The following is a 26,105-nucleotide window of genomic DNA, read 5'->3' on the forward strand; positions in this document are numbered from 1 at the left end:
ATCCGGGAATGATTCTCCCTTTATAGACAAATTCTCCATCAACAGTCCATGAAGACAAGTGTTTGGCTTTGGACATTTTATCCATAATATATTTGACATTTTTCAAGCTTCTCTGAGGAACGTTGTTTAAAACTTCTGAGAAGATTGGGTCATCACTGACGTCATCAATACTAACCTCGGGGGTGTGGGAGGGGCTAGGTGTCGCATGTTCCGGTAATGTAAGAGTTAGACTGTTACTTTCCATATCACCGTGTTTTACCACATTTAAGAATCGTTGTAAAACATTAGTGTAGAGCTTGGATTTTTCGTAAGTGTTCAAATCATGCCTCTGTAGTATATCTCTAATAGATGAATCCAAATCATTCTCCACAAACGCATGAATATTCTCACGAACCGGTGCAGTTCTTAGTCTATCCAACTGTTGTTTTGGCACTAGATACAATTTCTCGGTATGTTGCATTTTTCTCTTCAGATTCAGTTTCTAGTTATGAGGCTAGTTATAAAGGGAAGTGCTACGCTGAGTAGGGGAAGCAGAAAACCGCCCTTTTGATTAATCATACGTCTCTTCCTGGTGATATTAATATTTTTATTTGCAACGTACTTTATCTCGTTTTTCCTTCTTTTTAAAGCCCCGTGCTGTTTCGCAGTTAGAGGGACCTTGCCATGCAGAATATTGAGAGCCAGTTCACATAGAGCTAATATTAGCTCATCGGGGGCTGAATGCAGAATAACACGTCTCTGCTTGGGTGAGCTCTTGTATAATAACTTTAAGAGATAGAGATTTCTGGAAAGCCTTGTGCTCATTTTCACCTCGGGACGTACACCACCGGGTAGTCTGACAGTAAATCCGTTCTGAGTCGGTATTTTTCTGGTGTCTGTGGTTTATAATCGATCAAAAAATAGCTGTAAGGCCGTTCGGTTGCATCTTGATACGCTTCGATAAAAAATTGTGTATTACGCGGAAACATTTGACGACCTAAAACGCCTATTTGTTGTTTATCTCGAGGATTTTTAAATATAATTAAATAATTTGTATTTAACCCGATTGTTCTGGTAGATTTACCCTGGAAAAACAGATTCTGTATTAATAGCAAACAGCTAATCTTCATATGATGTATGTATTGTGTAAAAATCTTCTCGACTTCAGTGTTAGAAGCAGCTTGAATCATAACATCATCCATGATGAGTAAAGATGTTTTGCCAGGAGGAAATAATGATTCGTCATCCAATTTCTTTGGTATACCTTCAATGAATTTAATATCAAAAGCATGTAACATTTCATCATACATTGGCTGCCAGGATGTATACACATAGACAAAATTGTCAAACTTGACAGAGGACATTTTCTCTGAATTATACATTAGATTCTTCACAAAAAAAGTCTTGCCAGAACCACTCGGACCGGCTACGATTGTCGAAAAAGGATGTTGCAGTCTGCAGTCAAACACATCTGTTTCACACATTTTTAAAATATATTACTAGAATCCGTAAGGTAATGTAGTATAATCTGGTTGGAGTACCCGCTTATCATACACCACGGAAAATTTTTTCACATTTGACCTGTTGTGTAATGTGAATCTCCTCTTATTCCGTGTGATGGTGCTTGTTTTTGCGGACAGGTGTAATCTGACACCTCTTTCGACATAACCTCGCACAAGATCGGTCAGACTCTGTAGCGTAACTATTTCACCATTCTCTGCTGTTAACGTGATGCCTTTAGCTTTGAGACATGAACGACCATCGGATGTCTTAAATGCATAAGATTTAGGACCCGAGGAAACGAATTGGATTATATGCTGACCAGAATCTAACTCGCTCGTCAGCTGACCGAGATAAGATCCTGTCTCAGGAATCCAATCACCGGTTTTTGATACAAAAATCACGCTGTCTGTGTCGGCATAAATCACTCTCTCGCGTAATTTATCTAGAAGATTATACAACTCGAGTCGCCCGTAACAAGTCGTGAAAGCGCCTACCAAAAGATTTACATCCCGCGTGGGAGATGGGTCTTGCGGTGCACTACTCGACTGAATCAAAGCCACTGAATCAGATACGAAAGAGAAATGATGTATTACGTGGGCGTGATTAAAGAGATGCTGAGTGAACTCTTCTGGGTCTGCCAGGAGTTCACTGTGTGCAAGGTGAGATCTCAGACAAAACCTACCCCAAAGTGTATTCAAGATGAGCTTAGCAATGGATCTTTTTGCTGGATTTTTTATTATTTTAGACGGATCTAACTGGATCCCTTCCTTATCCAGGTAATCAGCTACGTAAGATTGTTTTTCTGTCTCTGTCACTACATCGGACGGATACCCCGACGCTTCCTGTTTCAGTTTAAGGAATGTTTTAACATATTCGGTGAATAATGTATCGGACGTGTCTGGGAAATGCCAGACTTCATGTATTTTTATTACGCAATATCCGTGTTGAATAGCTTTCTGGAGTTCAACGGTCACCCATGTGCCTGTAATACATCTCTCAGCCTCTGTATGGCAGCATTGTGTATCCTGAATCTGATTCTCTGCACAAGTCTTACATAGAGGAAACATTAGCTTACCAGCGCACCTGTAAGGCAGTACTGGATGATACAATCCCCGCGGAGGAAGAACTTCGGCCTTTATTAGCCCAAAGTAGTTCTCTATCGCTTCAAAGTCCTTGAATATAATTTTAGGATGACCTATAGGATACGTTTTAGTAGCCTGGACGAAAGGGTATAACGATGTGAAATCATAATAGTCGATTCTCTCATTTTCAGCTGTTTTGTGATACAACTTGTACGCATTGGTTCTACCGCCGTATAGAGCATCTCGAGCTCTCAGCCTCTCGTGTGTTTCGTAAGATGACATGAACCGCATGACATCATGGTCTGTCTGTTTCAGCCCCTCCCATTCGCATTCCCACATAACAATAACGCGCAATCCATAAACTTTTCGCAGGGTTTCTAGTTTTGCATCCGACTGCCTTCTGAGATCCCCAAAACACACTTTCGATAAAGGTTGAATTTCTTCTGCCTTAAATCTGCAGTCGTGACCGTGAAAAAAGCACCCTAGGAATTCCAAGGCTATCTTTGTCCCATTATCATCCTCATAATAACCATCTAGGTGATATGGCCCCACCGCACGTTCGCCAATGTTTACTGCATGTTCTATCTCCACGTTTTGACTCAATTTGACATACTCAAGCCATTGGATAGATACGTTTGAAAACGTCTTGTGTTGATTAATATAGGCGTGGCTGTGTGTTAGAGCCAGTGTGTCGCGCGAGAGAAAATTTGTTTTGAAAGTTTTCATACACACACCTGGTAATGTGATGGATTTGAACGGATCGATATTTGTGAAATTTATAAATTCGTCTCTGTAACATTTGCAGGCTTTTCGTAGAATAATTACATCATTCCTACAGTAAAAAGCGATCTCCTTTTTGAAGTCAAAGATATCATTCGATACATCTGCGTACCAAGTGTCAAATCTGACACGCTCGGCTTTACTCATTGTCTCATAACCGTAAAACTCTTTTGCAGGATAGGGACCGGTATATTCTCCATTTTCTGGTTTATTGAAAAGGTGCGGAAAATAACCCTTCTCCTGTGTATCTAAGTTAAGGGCCTTGGGTATGTTAGCTAGTTTAAAGGGGATAAATTGCCATGAGTCGATGAAACGTTGTTTAAACACAGTATCATACATGTATAGAATTCTACATCCCTGCATAATAACTTTTGGCGTCAAACCCTCCCCGACAAGATAATTAAGGAGTAAATATGCATCAAAACCGGACGAGTTATGTGCAATAAACGTGTATCCTGTATATTTTGGGCGTCTGAAGTGTTTAATCAAAAGAGCCACACAATCTAGCCCCGCAGCTTCAAACGTCTCGCCTGTCTCTGTCATTGCACAAACATAATTTGCTATGTGTCTCCCATCTTGAACGAATGTTTCAAAATCATAATAAATGTAATTTTTGTCTTTGGCTTCAGGTTTTAGAGGCTGAATGTAACATTCGTGACCACCGTCGCTCGTCAAAATCTCACAACAATGTAGACAATACTCTGGAGAGCATTTGTGAGGTTTTATTTTTTCACCACCAGAGGGCGTTCTATAAACGGCATGGCATTTTGAGCAGAATCTCACAGATTCACACTGAGATCTCTCGCCGGGGGTTTGTGATTTTTTATGTGTTTCGTAACAGAAGTTGTTTTTACAGAATCTTAGACATTCTGCACACTGTCTTGTTCTGCTCGCATACGTGCGACACGCAGATGTCATACATATCTTGCAAACAAACTGACATTCGTGTGTTTTTCTGTCTTTATGCCCCTTGAAGCAGTATTCACACACGTACGAGCTTCCAATAAATCCGGTTAAATTTTTTATTAGATGAAAATGTCCTTCGTGCAGAAATAGATGGACTGTCTTTGGGTGTAATTCGTCTGTGTTTTTGTACACAACCACCTTCCCAGAACAGTCTCTATAAAAAACTACAATTTTTATGTCTAATTTATTTTCGAAAACCGACAAATTATGGAGAGCTATCTGCTCGTGTGCCATAAAACCACATCCCGTGTGAATCTCCATCGCAGGTGTGTGTAACTCTTGATCTGTGAAATCTGGATTGAGGAAATATGCTAGACAGTAGCTCAAACACATTTCATTATCGATATTAATGGGGCTAAATAAATGCATTTTATTCCTACTGATACTCTCGCTGATAGCTAGGTGATTGATCTTTCTTCTTCCCCCTCCTGTTTTATCTCTCACAATTGAGATTTGTAATGCTAGGGTCGAGTCACTAGCCAGATCAGCATTACTCTGAGCAACTTGTTCAATCTGATTTATGAATAATGAAGCATCGTGGTTGTTATCAGGTGTTAATACTGCATTTACTGACCCCGGCAAACTTTCTCCTGCAAGCGCTATGTTTATGAACCCCGTCTCGCCCGCCAGCTGATGTGAAAGGTCAACCACCTCGTTTAGGATATTATGGAGGCGTGAATTATATTCTACAAAATCGGTGGTCTGTATTTGTCTGAGATCTAACGATCTCTGTAACTCTACACCGTTAAAACGCGGTCGTGGTGTTATCGTGAAACCCCGAACAACACCACCATCAGTCATCAGAGAATCTATCTCCGCACGACTTAACTCCGTAGGCCGCGTTTGAGATGTCCCTAGTGTACCACCTGTCTGTGCGCTCTCATCTCCATCATCCTCGGTCGGGTCTATCCAGCGATGCTGGTCGATTATAATATTATCCAATCTCTCCGTATTAGACAAAACACTACTATTTAGACCTCTTAACTGTTGACGTATTAAAATATTCAGTCTCTCGTTATTCTCAGACGTACCTCTAGATCTTGAGCGAGTTATATCATCACACTCTGAGTCGGTTCTCTGTCTTTTAGGAAACATTTTGATATGTTTTTTATTTTTAAAATTGTGTGAAACAGAAGGATGCCATTAAATATACATCACAATGTTTTTAATAGGTATACATCATAAAATTTAGGGTATTAGTAAAACATAATCACCCATACACACACCTCTAGATAAAAAACAATAACAGAGAAATAGATTTTAAAAACTGAAACACAAATACAAAATCTCACACAGTTAGATAAAAAACAATAACAGCCATACGATTTTAAAACAATAACAGTGAAATGTTTTTTAAAAAACTAGTCAATCATCATTTTATGTAGGCCTGTCCCTCGATTGTCTCTGAATAATATGTAATCTTTCAGATATTAGGGACAGTACAGTAATTAACAATGAATGATCATTCCTCACCTCCAAAAGGTTTTGCTGAAGTGATAAGACCGTGTTGCGCAACTGTCTGTTTTCTTCCAACACACGGTCTTGGCAAACACCGAAAAATTCCACCGCACTTCTTAAATCGGCGGTGTGTTGATTCTGTGTATCAATGACTCTATGTAGAAGGTCCGTAATACCGGTCTGCCCTCTTGAAACTATATCCGCTGTCTGATGGTAAGTGAGAGGTAGTGTGGCAATTTCGATAACACGTTGGAAGCTTCTGTTTGCACTCCGTAAAGTGGCATAACTCAATCCACGGAGATCTGCAGGATTGTACAGAGGACTAAACCTCTGGTCGTCTTCATCACTGTTTTCTGATAAGTCCCGTTCCGAATTGATGCTCTCCAGTACCGATTGCTGAGAAGCCAAAAACACCTCGGCCCCTCTTTCTGGAGAAGAGGTGATTTCTTCTAAAGGAAAAAAAAAAAAAAAAAAAATATATATATATTATATGAATTATTTAATATAGATAAAATATAGTCTAATGAAACAAGAAATCTTACCGTATTCATCCGTATTCGGACTCTCGGGAGAATATTTCTCGAATCGTTTCTTTCCTCCAGTTGTCGATGTAACAGATGTACTGTTTTCTTCTAAAAACAATATTCAGTTAATTAAAAAAATTCAACGAATAAAAAATATAAAAGATTAGACCAAATAGTTTTCTTTTTCCCTTACCTCTCTCCGGATAGATTAATTCTTCTCCATAAATTTCCCGAAGACGTTTCACCCCTCTGTGTGAAGCGTCAATGATGTTAATCGATCCGGTGTTTCCCTCATCCAAAGACGGGCTCGAACGGGGAGAATTCTCCTCTTCGACTGGACGTGAGGTTTGACTTTCGGTACTCTCTGTGTCCGCACAGAGCACAGCTGTAGGGGTTGAATTGGGCGTGACGTCTTCGTAAATTTGATTGGCTGGGTCCGGCGGTTGGGTGGAGCTATGAGCCGGTGCGTCGTCTGTGATTTCTGTTGAAAGTAGTTTTTTCTTTAAAACAAATATTAAATAGTAAATATTTAAAAAAGACATGACAAAAATATATCCTCGTACCTTGAAAAAAATCACCTGGCGCGACACCTTCGGGGAATGATGTATCATCTGAAAATAAAAGCATTTATTGAGATATCTTTTCAATTTTGTAGGTTATGATTTATGATAAAAATACTCACATAAATCGTTAAGAATTTCCACTAATTCGGAATCAAAAGAGCGTTCGTCTCCTTCTGCTCCATAATGATGATTTGTAGACATTGCGCTGGCTCGATGGTGTGTCTCCTTCGTCGGTTGGGTACTCAAATGAAATACTCAAATGACTCCTTTTAAAGATTGCGATACGATGCGTTTTAAAAACACCTTTTTCCCCGCTTAATTTTCAAAGAAACCCTTCATCTCTGCATGTGGTATGGAGTCTGATACCTGATTTGTATGACTAGAAAAAACATGTCGAATTTGACCCATCTCTTCAAATAAGCTCTGCAATAAAACTAATTCACACAATTCCGTCAAAAAGAGAAAAAATTAAATATGCAGGATGCTACCATATGCCCCATAACACCTCGGTAGACATAGCGGCGCTCTGTGTGTGTGTGTGTGTGTGTGTGTGTGTGTGTGTGTGTGTGTGTGTGGTATGATAAGTGCGCGAGCCTTAAAAACTCTAGGAGACTATAGCCTACTTTTAAAATTATAGAATAATTTTGTGACAATTAAATATTGGAAACCGTGATTATTTACCACATTTCATATGGATGTTTAAAGTGGTTTACATAAAAACGGTATAAAAACGATAGATAAAACAAATAGTATTTCACTTGAAGTTTCCGCTGCTTTTTAAACTCTTAACTGTGATGCTGTGATAGGGGGATTCCTATGAGTGATGTCATTTGTATCATCCAATGACATTTGAGAGGTGTGTCTTAATTTTACACAACCTATGAGCTTTGAGAGGGGCGTGTTAGGGGGTGTGGTCTCTCCGGGCCTTTGCATCGGTTTTCTTTGGTCATTTAAGTCTGGCTACTGAGCTGACCGGACGTGTTTTCTATTTGGGAGCTTGAAGGGGGGTGTGGGAATTTCCCACGGTGACATCTGGTGGGGCGGGGCTAGGGGCGGGGTTTGTGTGTGGCTCTCTGTAGGCCTCAGACTGCTTTATTTCTGTCTGACCTGTGGACTGAATGGACGCTCTACACTTTGCTCCACTACAACAAACCACTTATATATCTTTAAACTCCGAGTCTTTAACAACTGGGTATGTAAAAACGTAACACTTTTTAAACTAGTTTGTGTTTTATGTAAAAGTTTTACAAATACTGTCTGAAAGTTAAAAAACTCTTAACTTGTTTTAATGTTTTAACATCTTTAAATAACACTAACTCATTTTTTAATATCTCTTTTAGAGAAAAATGCAATTTTAACTTATTTCATTGATGTTTTGAAAGTGATGAATGTACATCTGTCTTCTTTAATAAAAACACTGATCTCACACTCTGGCTATGTCTTTATTGTACATTTTTAAAAAAGTTTTAATTTACACTGTTTAGAACTACTGAGCGTGGGAAATTTTCCCACGCTTCAAATGTTCAACCCCTAAGGAGGCGTGACACAAATCCGATTTTCCCACGGTGTACTGTACAGCCCATAAGTGGGAGGAGCTAGCGTGGGAAATTCCCACGGTGTACTGTACAGCCCATAAGTGGGAGGAGCTAGCGTGGGAAATTCCCACGGTCAAAGGGGGCGGGGCTTTGAGGGCCATAAAGCAATAAAACTGTCAGTTTTTTAGATGGAAGGTGCCCTCTATTCTCTCTGACAGAAACTCTTTTTTGTCATTTCTGATACCTGACAGCAACATTTTTTGGTATTTTTTCAAACTTCACAGCAACTTTTTTTTTTTTGTCGTTTTTCAAACATGACAGAAACTCTTTTTTTGTCATTTCTGATACCTGACAGCAACATTTTTTGGTATTTTTTCAAACTTCACAGCAACTTTTTTTTTTTTCGTTTTTCAAACATGACAGAAACTCTTTTTTTGTCTTTTTTGATACCTGACAGCAACTTTTTTTGGTATTTTTTCAAACTTCACAGCAACTTTTTTTGGTATTTTTTCAAACTTCACAGCAACTTTTTTTTTTTGTCATTTTTCAAACATGACAGAAACTCTTTTTTTGTCATTTTTGATACCTGACAGCAACTTTTTTTGGTATTTTTTCAAACTTCACAGCAACTTTTTTTTTTGTCATTTTTCAAACATGACAGAAACTCTTTTTTTGTCATTTTTGATACCTGACAGCAACATTCTTTGGTATTTTTTCAAACTTCACAGCAACTTTTTTTTTTTGTCATTTTTCAAACATGACAGAAACTCTTTTTTTGTCATTTTTGATACCTGACAGCAACTTTTTTTGGTATTTTTTCAAACTTCACAGCAACTTTTTTTGGTATTTTTTCAAACTTCACAGCAACTTTTTTTTTTTGTCATTTTTCAAACATGACAGAAACTCTTTTTTTGTCATTTCTGATACCTGACAGCAACTTTTTTTTGTATTTTTTCAAACTTCACAGCAACTTTTTTTTTTTGTCGTTTTTCAAACATGACAGAAACTCTTTTTTTGTCATTTCTGATACCTGACAGCAACATTTTTTTGGTATTTTTTCAAACTTCACAGCAACTTTTTTTTTTTGTCATTTTTCAAACATGACAGAAACTCTTTTTTTGTCATTTCTGATACCTGACAGCAACTTTTTTTTGTATTTTTTCAAACTTCACAGCAACTTTTTTTTTTTGTCGTTTTTCAAACATGACAGAAACTCTTTTTTTGTCATTTCTGATACCTGACAGCAACTTTTTTTGGTATTTTTTCAAACTTCACAGCAACTTTTTTTTTGGTCGGTTTTCAAACATGACAGAAACTCTTTTTTGTCTTTTTTGATACCTGACAGCAACTTTTTTTGGTATTTTTTCAAACTTCACAGCAACTTTTTTTTTGGTCGGTTTTCAAACATGACAGAAACTCTTTTTTTGTCTTTTTTGATACCTGACAGCAACTTTTTTTGGTATTTTTTCAAACTTCACAGCAACTTTTTTTTTGTCATTTTTCAAACATGACAGAAACTCTTTTTTTGTCATTTTTCAAACATGACAGAAACTCTTTTTTTGTCATTTTTGATACCTGACAGCAACATTTTTTGGTATTTTTTCAAACTTCACAGCAACTTTTTTTTTTGTCATTTTTCAAACATGACAGAAACTCTTTTTTTGTCATTTTTGATACCTGACAGCAACATTCTTTGGTATTTTTTCAAACTTCACAGCAACTTTTTTTTTGGTCGGTTTTCAAACATGACAGAAACTCTTTTTTGTCTTTTTTGATACCTGACAGCAACTTTTTTTGGTATTTTTTCAAACTTCACAGCAACTTTTTTTTTGGTCGGTTTTCAAACATGACAGAAACTCTTTTTTTGTCTTTTTTGATACCTGACAGCAACTTTTTTTGGTATTTTTTCAAACTTCACAGCAACTTTTTTTTTTGTCATTTTTCAAACATGACAGAAACTCTTTTTTTGTCATTTTTCAAACATGACAGAAACTCTTTTTTTGTCATTTTTGATACCTGACAGCAACATTTTTTGGTATTTTTTCAAACTTCACAGCAACTTTTTTTTTTGTCATTTTTCAAACATGACAGAAACTCTTTTTTTGTCATTTTTGATACCTGACAGCAACATTCTTTGGTATTTTTTCAAACTTCACAGCAACTTTTTTTTTTGTCATTTTTCAAACATGACAGAAACTCTTTTTTTGTCATTTTTGATACCTGACAGCAACTTTTTTTTGTATTTTTTCAAACTTCACAGCAACTTTTTTTTTTGTCGTTTTTCAAACATGACAGAAACTCTTTTTTTGTCTTTTTTGATACCTGACAGCAACTTTTTTTTGGTATTTTTTCAAACTTCACAGCAACTTTTTTTTTTTTTTTCGTTTTTCAAACATGACAGAAACTCTTTTTTGGTATTTTTTCAAACTTCACAGCAACTTTTTTTTTTTTCGTTTTTCAAACATGACAGAAACTCTTTTTTTGTCTTTTTTGATACCTGACAGCAACTTTTTTTGGTATTTTTTCAAACTTCACAGCAACTTTTTTTGGTATTTTTTCAAACTTCACAGCAACTTTTTTTTTTTGTCATTTTTCAAACATGACAGAAACTCTTTTTTTGTCATGTCTGATACCTGACAGCAACATTTTTTGGTATTTTTTCAAACTTCACAGCAACTTTTTTTTTTTGTCATTTTTCAAACATGACAGAAACTCTTTTTTTGTCATTTTTGATACCTGACAGCAACATTTTTTGGTATTTTTTCAAACTTCACAGCAACTTTTTTTTTTGTCATTTTTCAAACATGACAGAAACTCTTTTTTTGTCATTTTTGATACCTGACAGCAACATTTTTTGGTATTTTTTCAAACTTCACAGCAACTTTTTTTTTTTCGTTTTTCAAACATGACAGAAACTCTTTTTTTGTCTTTTTTGATACCTGACAGCAACTTTTTTTGGTATTTTTTCAAACTTCACAGCAACTTTTTTTGGTATTTTTTCAAACTTCACAGAATCTTTTTTTTTTTGTCATTTTTCAAACATGACAGAAACTCTTTTTTTGTCATTTTTCAAACATGACAGAAACTCTTTTTTTGTCATTTTTGATACCTGACAGCAACATTTTTTGGTATTTTTTCAAACTTCACAGCAACTTTTTTTTTTGTCATTTTTCAAACATGACAGAAACTCTTTTTTTGTCATTTTTGATACCTGACAGCAACATTTTTTGGTATTTTTTCAAACTTCACAGCAACTTTTTTTTTTGTCGTTTTTCAAACATGACAGAAACTCTTTTTTTGTCTTTTTTGATACCTGACAGCAACTTTTTTTGGTATTTTTTCAAACTTCACAGCAACTTTTATTTTTTTGTCATTTTTCAAACATGACAGAAACTCTTTTTTTTGTCATTGTTGATACCTGACAGCAACATTTTTTGGTATTTTTTCAAACTTCACAGCAACTTTTTTTTTTTTCGTTTTTCAAACATGACAGAAACTCTTTTTTTGTCTTTTTTGATACCTGACAGCAACTTTTTTTGGTATTTTTTCAAACTTCACAGCAACTTTTTTTGGTATTTTTTTCAAACTTCACAGCAACTTTTTTTTTTTGTCATTTTTCAAACATGACAGAAACTCTTTTTTTGTCATTTCTGATACCTGACAGCAACATTTTTTGGTATTTTTTCAAACTTCACAGCAACTTTTTTTTGTGTCATTTTTCAAACATGACAGAAACTCTTTTTTTGTCATTTTTGATACCTGACAGCAACATTTTTTGGTATTTTTTCAAACTTCACAGCAACTTTTAGCTTCCGAGATTAGACGAGATCGGGTGTTTTTTTTTGACTTTCTGAAGAAACTCTGCTCCCAAGACTGGGCTTTTTGAAGAAACTAAGACTATTTCAGGCTTTTTGAACAAATTCTTAGACTCTTTTTTTTTTTTTTTTTTTTACCAAAAATGCTTCCAGCACCTGGTATTCCCAGGCGGTTTCCCATCCAACCAGGCCCGACCATGTTTAGCTTCCGAGATCAGACGAGAGCGGGCGTTTTTTTTTTTTTTTTTTTTTTGACTTTCTGAAGAAACTCTGCTCCCAAGACTGGGCTTTTTGAAGAAACTAAGACTATTTCAGGCTTTTTGAACAAATTCTTACTCTTTTTTATTTATTTTTTTTTTTTTACCAAAAATGCTTCCAGCACCTGGTATTCTCAGGCGGTCTCCCATCCAACCAGGCCCGACCATGCTTAGCTTCTGAGATTAGACGAGATCGGGCGTTTTTTTTTTTGTTGACTTTCTGAAGAAACTCTGCTCTCCTCATCATCCAGAGAAGAAGGTGAGGGTGCAGAAACGGAACTCAAAAATGAGTTTTCATATATGAAAAGATGGCTGAAATCAGTGCAGGAGAGGACCCACTCACATGGTGGAGGACACATGAGACAACTTTACCTCACCTTGCCCAGTTTGCTAAGAAGTATCTGTGCATCTCTGCTTCAAGTTCAGCTTCAGAGCGTGTATTTAGTACATCAGGTCTCATTTGCAGTCCAAGAAGGGCACAACTTACAGAGGAGCACATTGACATGCTGGTGTTCCTAGCTCAAAATATGCAAAACAACTGTAGGATACAGTAATGGGTGTCTATCTCTGTAGAGAAAATCTGCATATAACTGCATATAACATTACATTTAATTATTTTGTTTACTAATTTGTTACTTGATGCATAAGATTGCACTGATTTAGTTTTTACTTGAAGTTTAAGTATCTTTTGTTGACATTGTGATTGGATTGGATTTTACTTGGAAATACAAAAGATTGCACTTTTTTTTTTTTTTTTGCACTTTATTGATTTTTGAATGTATGGCAATCTGAGAGGCTTTTGAACAAGTGCACTACCTCAGGACACTTTTGTTCATGTAAAATATTCCTCAATGTCATGTTCTAGACTTGTTATATTTAGCTTTAAAAAAATTAAAAAAAATACCCCCTTAATATCGTGGCAGTTTTTTTTCTCCATGGGTATCAAGTATCAAAATATCATATCGAAGTTAGAAATTCTAGTATTGTGACAACACTAATGTACATATGAATCTAAACAATGGTGACAAGGTCCGTGTACTTTTTCGTTCATTCATTATTCTATTTTGAAGGTCACATAGGAAACGAAAAATACGTGATATATGAATTTTTACACTTCTGTATCACTTGTTAAATGAAAGTGAATGTCATGTTTTCATCTGTTATGGGGATTGAAAATAAAAGACAGAATTATAAAAAAAATAAAATAAAAAAAAAATCCATTATGAACTGCGCTTGGTTCTATTTTTGACCTATGTTTTGGTTGACCCCGGAAGTACTCGCTTTGGATGGTTTTGTTTTGATATTGTCATCTGGATGACATGGCGTCTTTGGAGGCATATTCCGAGACAATTTGTGACATGTCACGGAGGCATGCGATGCATGCATATATTGCACAGCACCTTACGGACATTGGCGCAGGACGTGGCTGCTCTGTGATGAGTGTTCGACGATTTTGTAATGTTCACAACCTCAAGCGACTAGTATCTGATGCACAGTTGGAAATAGCCGTTTCGTCAGCCATTGAAGAGGTAAGGGTTTTTATAAGCTAAACTTGGATGATGTTCTTTATAGTCTTTTAACCATCTTCAACTTTTGTAGACTGGCCCAACATTTGGTCGAAAGTTTATGACTGGTTACCTGGCGACCAAAGGGATTGTTGCTGCAGAAAATCGAGTTGGTGGAGTCCTGCACGTGATGGTGAAACCCTACCATGAAATGAGATGCAAGGTATGCTATTGCCTATGACTATTGCATGAAATAAGCTAAGAAAATAATAAGCAATTGCACTATTAACTTCCTACTGCACTCTTCCATGTGCCTTTTGCACCAAGCACATATGGACTGGTTCACAACATGTACATTTTGTGTTTTATGTAATATGCATTATGTTGTCTATGTTGGTGTGTTAATGTCATGTGTGATGTGTGTGCACACCAAGACAAATTTCCATAAACTGCTGTTGAAATGGTTATAGTAAAACTTGATCTTTAACTACTTAGAGCTGTATTGTAGCTTGTAGGCAAATCCATTTTACACTTTGCCTACACTTTGTCATTCATTTCATATCAGGGCCTGCGGAACTTTAATCCAGTGCCATACAACGCTGCCTATATGGGGCATAAACTCCATTTAGACCAAAACGAGAAACTCGCAATGTTTGGAGTGACACATGTGATTGCCATTGATGGATATTCTAGCAAAGTAGTGGCACATGCAACAATGCCTGTAAAGAATAACCTCATTATTTATGAGGATGTTTACAGGTAGGCAATTTGTTCCATTCACATTTGTTCATGTTATGCAGTTTTGCTCAAATGTAGCCTATACTAATGAGCAACCCTAAACAGTGCTAAGAAAAATTATACATGTCCTCTACCCACACTTTGCATTTCGACCATATTTCATGGTAATATTGGCTGTAGTTTTAAACCTACTTACAATCAATCAACCTACAGTATGTAAAACGTGGCTACCTATATGACCTTATCCCCAAAGATGTTTTATACAGTAAATACAGCTCGACTCTGATTTCTTTCATGTCTTTACAATTCAAGGTCTGCAGTGGTAAACTATGGAATGCGGGATCAGGTGCGTGTTGACCATGGCAAGGAATTCTACTTGACACTCTTCATTCAGGAAATTCTTGCATCCCACAGACATTGTCAGGACAAACCACCATACTACCAAACCTCTTCAACAAAGGTAAACAAAAATAAAACAGTATGCAGACATTTCAAACACATGCACACATAGTTGTTGTGGCCTGCACCTTGGTTACATTTAGTATTTTAACCCTTAAAGACCGATACGGCCGCCCGCGGCATAAAATAACTATCGTTCTAAAATGTTTAATAACTTTTGAGTCGCTAATCCAATCTGTATGCTTTAAAATGCACCGTAAAGATGAGATTCTCAGCTTTCCTGTGTTATCACGGGTGTCTCTATTGGTCATTCAGTGGCTCCGTAGTGCCGGTGATTGCGTCATCAAAATCTGCAGCAGTGATTCGTCAAGGAAACACATGTGGTTTCTTTCTCTGAGCCAAACAGGAACGATTGTTGATGCTTAGTCCCACCCCCATGCCCAGATTCGTCCAAACGGTCATCAACTCAACCAACAAACATAGTGATTGGTGATTTTAACAACCAATCACGTTTCTTTATACATTTTTAACAAACGCAATGCATTGAAAACTACGCATGAAAACTAACGGATGCAAAGTTTTTGACCATAGCGCAAAACACGAAAGAGCGCAAAACATGAAAGAGCATAAAACACGAAAGAGCATGAGTATGTAAAAAAAACAGCAGTACAAATCGGAGGATGTGTTAGAATTTTTTTTTTTTAAACGAGTCGTTAGACCTGGTGGAACCTTCCGATTCAGAAGATTGTTTGAATCATTTGCACTGTTTATTTATATTTAGTTTGTGAAGATTATTTGCACTATTTGTTCATTAGCACTCAGTATATTACCCTCAATGAACCATTTCTTCATTTGCACTGTTTATTTCTTTTTGTATTTAGTTTGTGAAGATTATTTGAACCATTTGTTCATTTACACTCTGTATATTGTATTGTTAGTATTTATATTGCACAGTTGTCACTACTTGTTATATTGTTTGCATTTGTTGTTCATGTTCAAATTATAATATAATTTTCTGAAGAAAAATGTTTGCTTCAGTGTTCTGTTGTAATATAACAACTTTTCTATTTACTTTACTTCCTGAACTTATTTGGACACATCTACATTGTCAGTAAATGTAATACACCTGTTTTTACTCAAAAACGCCTAGAATAATATTATAATAAATGGCTATAACTTGCTGAGGGATTGTTACATGTATACAAAATTTCATCTGGAAGTCTAAAACAATTAAGTCTAACTTTCTAAAAGAAAAAAAGAAAACTTCAGGAAGTTCTGTTTGAGTTCACACTGAAAACACCACATTTTTTGCTGCCGTTTTTCTTAAAATCCTGTTAATTTCATAAATTCTCTGACAAAAGAAATGTAAAACTGGGACTTTAAATGAGCTAGCTGGAAACTTTAGGTTCTCCTGTTTAAAATGATATATGGCACTTGATGCTTGCTGCTAGAATGGGTTAGAAAAACAAAGAAAAGTGCAGGTGAGTCAGGCGCCCCAAAAATGTTCTATAGGTCTTTAAGGGTTAATGGATGCTTTTATCCATTCAACTTACAACCAAGATCTACTGTCAAGCTACAATTCAACAAAAGCCTTGGTGTAAAAAGTGCAAAATTAAAGCTACATTTTACTTACTCCAAAAGGTCTCTAAAATATTTTCACCCCTTACAATGCTCCATAAACACATTCATATTTGTTTGTTCTATAGAATCATAAAGTTGAGCGGATGTGGCCTGAGGTTAATAGCAGGGTCAATTACCCACTGAAAGAGGCCCTAATCCACCTCACTGACCAAGAACTCCTGGACATGGACTGCAACATCAGCAGATACTGTGTGTCTAACCTGACTAGACAACTGTCTGAACTGGGCATGAAGAGAGTAATTGACACTTGGAATGCACACAGAATTCCTGGTATGGTAAAACCAGTTACAGAAAAGAATAAACAAACTTTCCTCAGTTGCATTGTATTTTATTGTAACAATTTAATTACAGGAAAAGGAGTACCCAATCAACTAGCAAGAGATGGGTGTCTGAAAAAAGTCCCAGAGGAGCTACTACCTCACGCGCCTGAAGCAGCTGACCTTTATGCAGAGGAATTGGGAAACCCCTTAACAAGGGTCTCCTCCTTTGGAGCAGACCCATTCCGAAGTGAAGAGAAGTTGAACGTTGAACATATTTTTGGGCAAACATATCCTGATGTCTCGTATCTGTATAACTCTGTTGTTAACCGTGATTTTAAACCATTTCAAGAAGCCTTGATCCACCTTATTAACTTGTCTAAATCTCACATCTAATGTACAGCATTAACATTTTTCTTGACCTCTGCTGAGAAGCAGAGTTTGCCAAAATAAACTTCACCCAATGTAAAAAAAAATTTAAAAGTATTTGTTTGTTACTGTTTTGCTTCTGATAAATAAAAACATTCTTTGTAACACAGCTTACGTGACTCTAAAAGTTTTTTTTTTCTTGACAGTGGTCAATTATACAGCACAATGGTAAATTATTCAAAAAGGTCCGACCTCCGAACATTGGTTTGGCCGATCAAGTTTTACAGGATAATGAACAGCAACATTAACAATAACAAAAAGTGTTTAATACCCCCTAATTATCTCCTCTAAAGCATTCAAGGCCTCAGAAAGGCCAGACACCTCCACAATGTTGATGGCAAAGTTGTCTGCCCTACACATCACACACTGAGTTGAGGTCTGCAGTGAGTGATTGATGCATGACTTGCATCCGATTATGGCTCTGCAGCATTTTGAGAGAATCGGTTCCTTAACTGGCCCTGCAAGACATGAGATATGAGAAGTACTAAGACACAGAGTTGCACCTGAAATTACTCTAATTATTATTACAAATTATTTTTAAGCAAAACATAAATACTGGTACTCTCTGAGCAATATACTGTATACATATAATATCAAATTATTAAGCCACTGCATGACAAGTGCTATTGAAGTATGTTCTGATAATTCTTAGGAGCACTCCTAGACCTGCTACGTGGATCTCGAATAAAAAAAAAAAAAAAACACATAAACCCCCATCTGTTTGATCTAAAGAACACGCCAACTTTTAGGGGAAGTAGCTTGTTTAAAAGTGTAACAATCAACATACTCTTGCACACAGAACAGCTGAATGCCGCACGAACATGCTCAGCTTGTGTCTCCGTCAAGATGTAAATTTGACTCGATGGCCAGCTCAGACAGGTTTTTTATAACTTGAGTTACATCTTGGAGCGACTGGGCAGCCATCACAACCTCTTCTATTTTATCATAAACCTCCTGAAGGCCCATTGATTCATCATCTTTTCTGCTAAAAACAAGAACAGCATTAATAGCTTCGAGTAAATTATTTTATGGACTAATTATATTGACAATTTATTTGTTTAAGGGTACTTACATTGACCTCCTCTTTTTCCCACTCTTCATATCGGCAAACTGCTGCTCTGGCACTGCAAGGATTTTTCGAGCATTCTGCTTCCAATAGATAGAGCCTATAGAGATGCAACAAAGTATTTCATATAAATACATCTGTGGATACATAGGCAGTCAGGCATAAAAACAAATGAAAAATAGTTGAACTATGATTGAAATGACCCAGTAATTTTTGGAGGGACCAATGTAAGCAACACAATATTTAAACCTTCAAAGGAGGCGCCCAGCTTGCAAAGGTTTAAGAACCCTAATCTAGATTACAAAAATAGACTTTTTTTTTTTTTTTTTTTACCTCTGGTTCCCTCCGAATCAAGTATCTCATTCCCCTGTCCGTCTGTCAGGACCAAGGGGTCATAGGCTCCCAGGGCATCTTGGACTTTTGTCAGAACGCCCTGCACAGTGGCCTCACCCTCCATGAACCTGATGACAATCATTCTGCTGGGCTGAAGTTTTCCATGTACAAATTCGGCCATGAACACATATCTAGAATATATTCAAAGGGGTGATGTATTAGTAGATACCCATTTACTTCAAGGCTGTAAGACTGGACTAATGCTAAAGACAACATATCCCAGATAGCAACATTGTTTCGGCCCGGATCCGGCCCACATCTGGCACTTGTGGAATGCGGATCTGGCCCACATGCAGCGTGGAATGACGGCCCTTGTGTGGCCCACTCCTGTTTGCCAGATCTGGGCCACAAGCAGGCCATAGCAATGCCACATGTCAGCCAAGAGCAAAGAAATAAACCAGAACTGGACCTTATCTGAGCCACAAAATCTGTGTATATTAAATATGGAGTCATCTCAGCCTTAATAAGCCTGTTAACAAGCAGAATCACTGAAGGAAAGAAGAGAACAGAAAAAGAGACGAGCAGAAACACAAGAACTACAACTGACTTCAGACACAGCCTTAGATGAAATCAACTGAAGAGAAAAGAAGACATTAAATCTGTGAAGATCTCAGCAGAGGAGGATTAAACAACTCCACAAACAGCATTACCAGCTTCACTTATTACTAACCAGACTGACTTTATTTCTGGCAGATGTCTACAGAAGTTTTTATTGAGATTTAACAGAGGTTTAACTCTAATGTGTTTCATTTAAAGTCACCATAAGAGTGACTAGTGTTTCCATTAGTTGGGCTCTTAACTCTTAGTATAACTTATATCTTTTTTAGCCGCTGTGACAGTGTGTTTGTCAAACACATTTACAGCAGCAAAGAAAGCTAAAGTGAACCGAGATCAGGTGATGATGGTTACCTGTTGATGATTTTATAATCGTCATGAAATAGACTGATTCACTGATGATTTTGGATTCTAACAATTGTGTTGATCCATTAATATTGTCACATCACAAACCCTGTGTTACTGCAGCATGAGATCTAGCAATATTATAACAATCAGTTTAAAGCTTTTAACAAACATGAGATCAAAAGATTAGCTTATGCTGACACACACAGATATCAACAATCAGCGTATGAATCTCAACAATGGTGACAATCAAAAGTACTTTGCTGCAATGCATGCTGGGTACCAGCATAGTGCAAAATTCCCAGAATGCATTGCAACGTGAATAAATTATGCAGCTGAATTGTCCTATAATTTTGTTTGATTCTAAATATTTGCTTTTATCTTTTGCTGTTGTTTTTGTTGTGAATTAATAGCTTTTCAGTGATGTTCTGAATTTATCTGTTTATCTAAATATTTGTGATTGTCACCATTGTTGAGATTCATACGCTGATTGTTGATATCTGTGTGTGTCAGCATAAGCTAATCTTTTGATCTCATGTTTGTTAAAAGCTTTAAACTGATTGTTTATAATTGTCTGCGTGTATAATTCAGTTTAGACAGTTGTCTAGATTGTTAAATGTCCGCTGTGAGTGTGTCTGTACTGTAAATGTAAATGTAAATGAATTCTGCTGCTATACTGTCACCAATTGCATTTTATTTTTCACTTTGACAGGGATGATGCACTGTCACCGTGAAAATTAAATCTTTCAATTTCATTCTCAATTTTGTCACATATTTTGCATACAGTTTTCTGTAATGAAATTTTTAATCTGGTTTTCATTTTCATTTTTATAGTTGAATTGATTTATTTAATTTTGGCAGAAAATGCCTTCCATACCGACCGAACGTTAGGAGCTGCCGATCACCTAAAGCCTGCTTTATACCAGAGATGGTCTCATTACTGGGAGATACCAGGATCCGTGGCTCTACCATAGTGGTACACCATAGTGGACGTTATCGAGTGCACTCATTCAATCCCACAATGCACTGCAATAACGTGAATTGAAAAACTTAATTCCTGCATCTGAACAGAAGATGGAGCCGCAGCCGAATCATCCATCCATCCATTTTCCAAACCGCTGGTCCAATGTCGCTACAGCATAATATAAAACAGGTATAAATTCCTTTTTATTGATTAATAAGTTGTTAAATTAAGGTTTATACATGCTAGTTTCCATGACAGAGTTCAAGGTCTTTTCATTACTACTGGAGCTGCCAGTTTGCTAAGTTTCCTGAAGCCTATAATATGTGGCAACAGCGTAATATCATACAGGTATTACTCTAAAAATAGATCAGTCCTAAACTTATGTTTTAAAGCAAACATTGAAGATTAGCCGATGGGCTGTCGATTCATTAAAGGGGTGGTATAATGCCCTTTTCACAAGATGTAAAATAAGTATTTGAAGCCCCCTGAGTGTGTATGTGAAGTTTTAGCTCAAAATACCCCACAGATATTTGTATATAGCATGTTAAAAATGTCACTTTTTGAGGGTGAGCAAACACGCCTTTTTGTGTGTGTCCCTTTAAATGCAAATGAGCTGCTGCTTCAGCAAAGAGGGCGGAGCTACAACAGCTTGTGTCCTTTGACCTCACACAGACATGCACTGAAAATTTACATTTTGTTTAGCCTTTTATGTTAAAACTGGAGTCAGACAAAGATGGAGGGACTAAAGAAGAAGTGGCAACATGTAGACAACATTTCTGAATGGTTAGTTGATGAATTTATATAGCTTATGCGTAGTTGTCTTCAAGTCATTGATTAGCATATTCTGTCATGATAACATTCCCGGGGGCGGGGTTTATGTACATTTTAGGGTTTGTGATGTCACTAACCTGGGAGGAATGTTGTGTAGTCCCAACCAGCCGTTTGTTGTAGTACTTAAAAAGCAATTTCTTTAAAAGAAAATATCTCCCTTTGCTTGAACTTGCGTTATAACTTTGAGCGTTGTAACTTTGCAGATGTTGTTTATGCTCAAACAGCAACATTACACACTAACTAAAGTTAGAAAAGTGAAATCATAATCAACCACCCCTTTAAAAGCTATTTCCTCACTAAAGCGGTTTATTCGGTGTTATGAAGCCTCTCCTCTATTGATATAGAGCTGGTAAGTCCCGCCCATCCGTAAAACCCCAAGTGGACCTCTAGGTTGAAAAATCGTCAATGCAAGTGAATGTGAGAAAATAATTATTTTCTGGTCCCGTTTGAATTGTGCCATGAATGTGAATATATGTTGTCTGTGAATTTTTTATATAATTTTTCATGTTACGAGTTTGACAGTATATTGTATGATTCTTTGGCAAGCAGTTGTGGAAAAGACATAACGAGAAAGACTACATGTCGCCCATGTGACGTCACCCCATAACACATTTTCCCTCCACTTGTCAAATCACGGTGCTAATGCTGTGATAATCTATGGAGACAGATCGAGATGCCTGTGTGTTTTGTACCCAAATGTCACCATTCAAACAAAATGGGCTGTTCTTTCTTCAGATTCCCGTCTGATGTAAAAACTAGGAAACGCTGGATAAAACGGATCAGGTATGTGAATCTAGCAAAGTTGACTTACCCGCTACTCTGCTAGAAGCTCCTGAAATATTAGCAGGTTAGCCTAATAGCACTAGCACAATAAAAAAGGTGCTGCTTGAATTATTATAATTTCAATAAAACCGCTCAACCAAGTCCTCCTGGCAACAATGAGATATGCACAGTATGATCAATCAGTGCAGCAATTCACAAAATTCTAAAAGGTTTTAATAGGTGCACATGATGGCATACTTTTAATCTAACTGTGTAAAGGTGAATTGGCTTCAGAGTAATGAAGTTAGTGAGCAAAAGGTAATGATAAAATGTATATTCTTTGAGGTAAAATGTAACTGGTGATATAATTGTTAAGGAATGTACCCTCTTGTAATCTTAAGTAATCATGCAATCAAAAACCAAAATCAGACAGATCAGGGAGAGTCGAAGGGACCATCAGCCATGCATGAAATTCTTTCATTGCTTTGAGGGGTGAGTCAGACCAATCACTGTTACTGTTACCATGCGTGAATCAGTCTTTATAATTATCATTTTTTTAAAGTGATTTAGTCTTTCTTTCCTCTGACATTAAATACATCATGTTCTGTTTTGTCCCCTTTATCTGTTTTGCAGGAACTGCCAAAGACCCCCAAACAGGACTGGTCCACAGTCATTTTCAGGTCATGTGTTTTATTAACTATACTGCATTACAGTTCGCAGTTAGCAGTGTCATCATACACAGCAGTATTTTAAATTTAACAGTGACCAACTGGGCACTTAACCATGAACATGTCCACATATCTCAGTCACAGAAAGTATCCACAATACACCACCCCACGTTGATCATATTGCACACAATATGAGGGATGTGGCGTGGTGCCTTGTGCATATATTTAGTTAATTAATTACTTACACCATCCAGACCTCACAAGAACGTTTACACACCAAAAATGAAACATGTAGCTTGAGATTTAATGTTCATCACATGAGCTTATGTTCTTCTATCCTCAGCTCCATATGTTCCTGTGTGTCCTGCTTGCAGTACCCTGGATTTATGTACCATTTCAAATAAATGAGGTTTACTGTACTTATGACCTTATGCTGTGTTTCTTTCCGAATGAAAAAAAATTATGTTTGTATTTAAAATACAATTAGTCGCATAATCTTACAGAACACAAGCTGACTTTATTTGCTAAGTCAATAAGTAGTATTTATAACATAGAAAAATATACTAAGTGTAATCGCTATAGATTGAGTCACAAAGTGGGACATTAATTGAAACAACTACAAAATCCGTGTCTTATCCTGTAAAATGTATGCTGACATATCATTAAAGAAGAGAAGGAAGGCTGGAATACACTGCACAATGTTATCTCCAGGCACACCACCTGATGGGACAATCTCAAAGGTCACGGTGAGGGTCAGGACTTCACAGTCCTGGCAAGGGCCTAAAGGGAGAAGGAATACAAACGCGCACCATAAGACTAACACTGGCCTCGTTACTTTAGCGGCGGCAGGTTTCCTCCATGTCAGTCACGCTGACCTCCCGCATGGCAAGCGCTGCAGCATGACTGCATTTAACGTCCCCCACCGCGCACTCACAGGAGGACTTCAGTATGCTGCCATCATCACGCAGGGAGATCTGTTAAAACAGGAGGTGGGTAAAATATCAATCCCATGGTTAGATCGTAGATGGTTCATAGCTTGTTGTGGTTTGGATACACAGTGGCTTGCGTGTTTTCTACAGGGTACAGTAGTAAACGGAGGGACATTGTTAAAGGGATACTACACTTTAAAATGAAAATTCTGTCATCATATACTCACCCTCATGTTGTTTCAAACCTGTATGAATTTCTTTCTTCTGCTGAACACAAAGGAAGATATTTAGAAGAATGTCAGTAACCAGACAGTTTCTGGTCTCATTGACTTCCATAGTAGGAAAAAAATACTATAAATATATACTATACTATACTATACTATACTATACTATACTATAAATACTTTCTGTTTCAGACAGAAATTGTCTGGTTACTGATATTCTTCTAAATATCTTCCAATTCATACAGGTTTGAAACAACATGAGGGTGAGTATATGATGACAGAATTTTCATTTTAAAGTGGAGTATCCCTTTAACGTGCACAGCAGCTTCACAACGGCACAGAAACAACTAGTGCTACAGCACTTTAGCCACAGCAACACTAGTTACATTCGTGGATTATGCAGAATGTGTGAATAACAATCGAAAAGACTCAAGAGAATGGTTAACCCTCGGGAGCTTTGCTTTTGCTACAGTAACTGCTACTAGCAATTTGCTAACGTGCTAGTTAGCTAGTAGACTCACCGAAACATTATAACACCTTTCTCGTCGACTGGTGTGGACAATGCCGACCATCTCCCCACTTGCGTAGTTGAACCCCTCCACATGCCCAGACTTGAAGTGGTTTTCACCACGCTCAATGATTTTGTCCTCTCCCTGAAAGAAGGCGGTGAAGTGCACCAAAGACACAGCCATGTATAGTGGGATCGTGTGCTTGTGGTGGTGACGTATATCAAATGCGTCGAAAGCAGCAAAGAGTTGTAGTCCACAAATTGCTCTCACACAAAGTCTAACCTTGTCAAACTTCTACCCGCTAAATTGTAGCATTCTTCACACGAAAAATTATATAAAAAATTCACTGACAACATATGTTCACATTCATGGCACAATTCAAACAGGACCAGAAAATAATTATTTTCTCACATTCACTTGCATTGACGATTTTTCAACCTAGAGGTCCAGTGGGGTTAGCAGAAGGGGCGGGACTTACCAGCTCTATCCATTAGGAAAATGGCCTCTGGTCTCCTTCCCAGCGTAGCACAGCGTTAGCTAGCATTATTTTTTTTCCGGCTAAGGTTGCAGGCTTGCCAAAACCACTAACCCTAACTTCACAATTACTATAAACTCCAGCATAATGAATACCCAACCCCACCACTAAACCTGACCTTAATGCTGCTGTAATCTCCACGCTAACGGCCGGTCTGAGACTGCTGGTCTGGCGCTGCTGTGTCTGCGCTGGGCTAGTATTGTATGAGCGTATCACTAATAAAACTGATCACTTAAAGGGAAAGTTACAGGAACACCAAAGACAGAATAACAGAAGCTGATGATATTCACCATAAAATGATAGTGTCCATTGTGAAGTGGCACAATAGTCTCTGTGCACAAGCGTAGTGACGAACTTCTGCTGTCGCCAGAAGTCGGCATATCGTTTCTGGTTTACTTGCGCGTCGCCCAAAATGTCTGTTTTTACTCAGTGTCTCCAGGATCTTCCGAAAATAAGCGTCAGCGATGTTCATCACATTGTTGATGCCCGGTCCCCTGCTCCGACAAGCAAGAGGGACAAGGGCTTTAAACTCTACATATCGAGTTATCTGCACAACTAAGAGGGTAAGTATTTTAATCTAATGTGGTGTGCCAGCAGATAGCGGCTAAGCTAGTTAGCAACGTGTTCATTTTTAATGTAACGTTAGTATAGAAGCTTGTTCTTCTTAGTTTAAAACACAGACTGTTCGTTATTTTTTGTGATAATTGTAATATCAATTGTATTAACTCTCCTCTCAGTTTCTAATGTAAGGACCATCCATTGGCCCAACGACGGAATCCAACGGCCTGACGAAGGTATAATGCGTGTATGTCTTTTCAGCGCTCCAGTGAAGTTCACTTAATTTATTGGAATTTAGTTTTAGTATTACTTTAGCTCTATACGTAATCTGACTC

The 26,105-nt window shown here is 37.2% G+C and overlaps 2 protein-coding genes and 2 long non-coding RNA genes across 4 annotated transcripts in view; 1 reads left to right on the forward strand and 3 right to left on the reverse strand.

The window, feature by feature from the left end:
• The window catches only part of LOC309493935, a 29,368-nt gene extending 18,561 nt beyond the window's left edge, over nt 1–10,807 (reverse strand). The window contains exons 1-3 of the long non-coding RNA XR_014204111.1: nt 10,553–10,807; nt 9,460–9,567; nt 9,253–9,349 (exon numbers count right to left, since the gene is read on the reverse strand). This is a non-coding gene — a long non-coding RNA (uncharacterized lncRNA). The remainder of the gene's footprint in view (nt 1–9,252; nt 9,350–9,459; nt 9,568–10,552) is intronic.
• On the reverse strand, nt 5,531–6,659 carry LOC309493930. The gene is made up of 3 exons (XR_014204106.1): nt 6,486–6,659; nt 6,311–6,400; nt 5,531–6,217 (listed from the first exon to the last, which is right to left on the reverse strand). It is a non-coding gene; the product is annotated as an uncharacterized lncRNA (long non-coding RNA).
• Nucleotides 10,808–14,576: 3,769 nt separating the features above from the next.
• On the forward strand, nt 14,577–17,783 carry LOC309493823 (uncharacterized protein). Its single transcript, XM_082163085.1, has 4 exons — nt 14,577–14,726; nt 15,018–15,165; nt 16,811–17,015; nt 17,097–17,783. The coding sequence occupies exons 1-4, from the start codon at nt 14,617–14,619 to the stop codon at nt 17,396–17,398; spliced, it is 765 nt and encodes a 254-aa protein (XP_082019211.1). The 5' UTR covers nt 14,577–14,616; the 3' UTR covers nt 17,399–17,783.
• A 63-nt stretch (nt 17,784–17,846) lies between these two features.
• Nucleotides 17,847–18,986, reverse strand: LOC309493875 (uncharacterized protein). Its single transcript, XM_082163150.1, has 4 exons — nt 18,831–18,986; nt 18,504–18,597; nt 18,219–18,416; nt 17,847–17,889 (listed from the first exon to the last, which is right to left on the reverse strand). The coding sequence occupies exons 1-3, from the start codon at nt 18,970–18,972 to the stop codon at nt 18,257–18,259; spliced, it is 396 nt and encodes a 131-aa protein (XP_082019276.1). The 5' UTR covers nt 18,973–18,986; the 3' UTR covers nt 17,847–17,889; nt 18,219–18,256.
• Between the last annotated feature and the right edge of the window lie 7,119 nt (nt 18,987–26,105).

Source organism: Leuciscus leuciscus (assembly GCF_965113295.1).
Source record: "Leuciscus leuciscus genome assembly, chromosome: 3".
Lineage (NCBI taxonomy): Eukaryota > Metazoa > Chordata > Actinopteri > Cypriniformes > Leuciscidae > Leuciscus > Leuciscus leuciscus.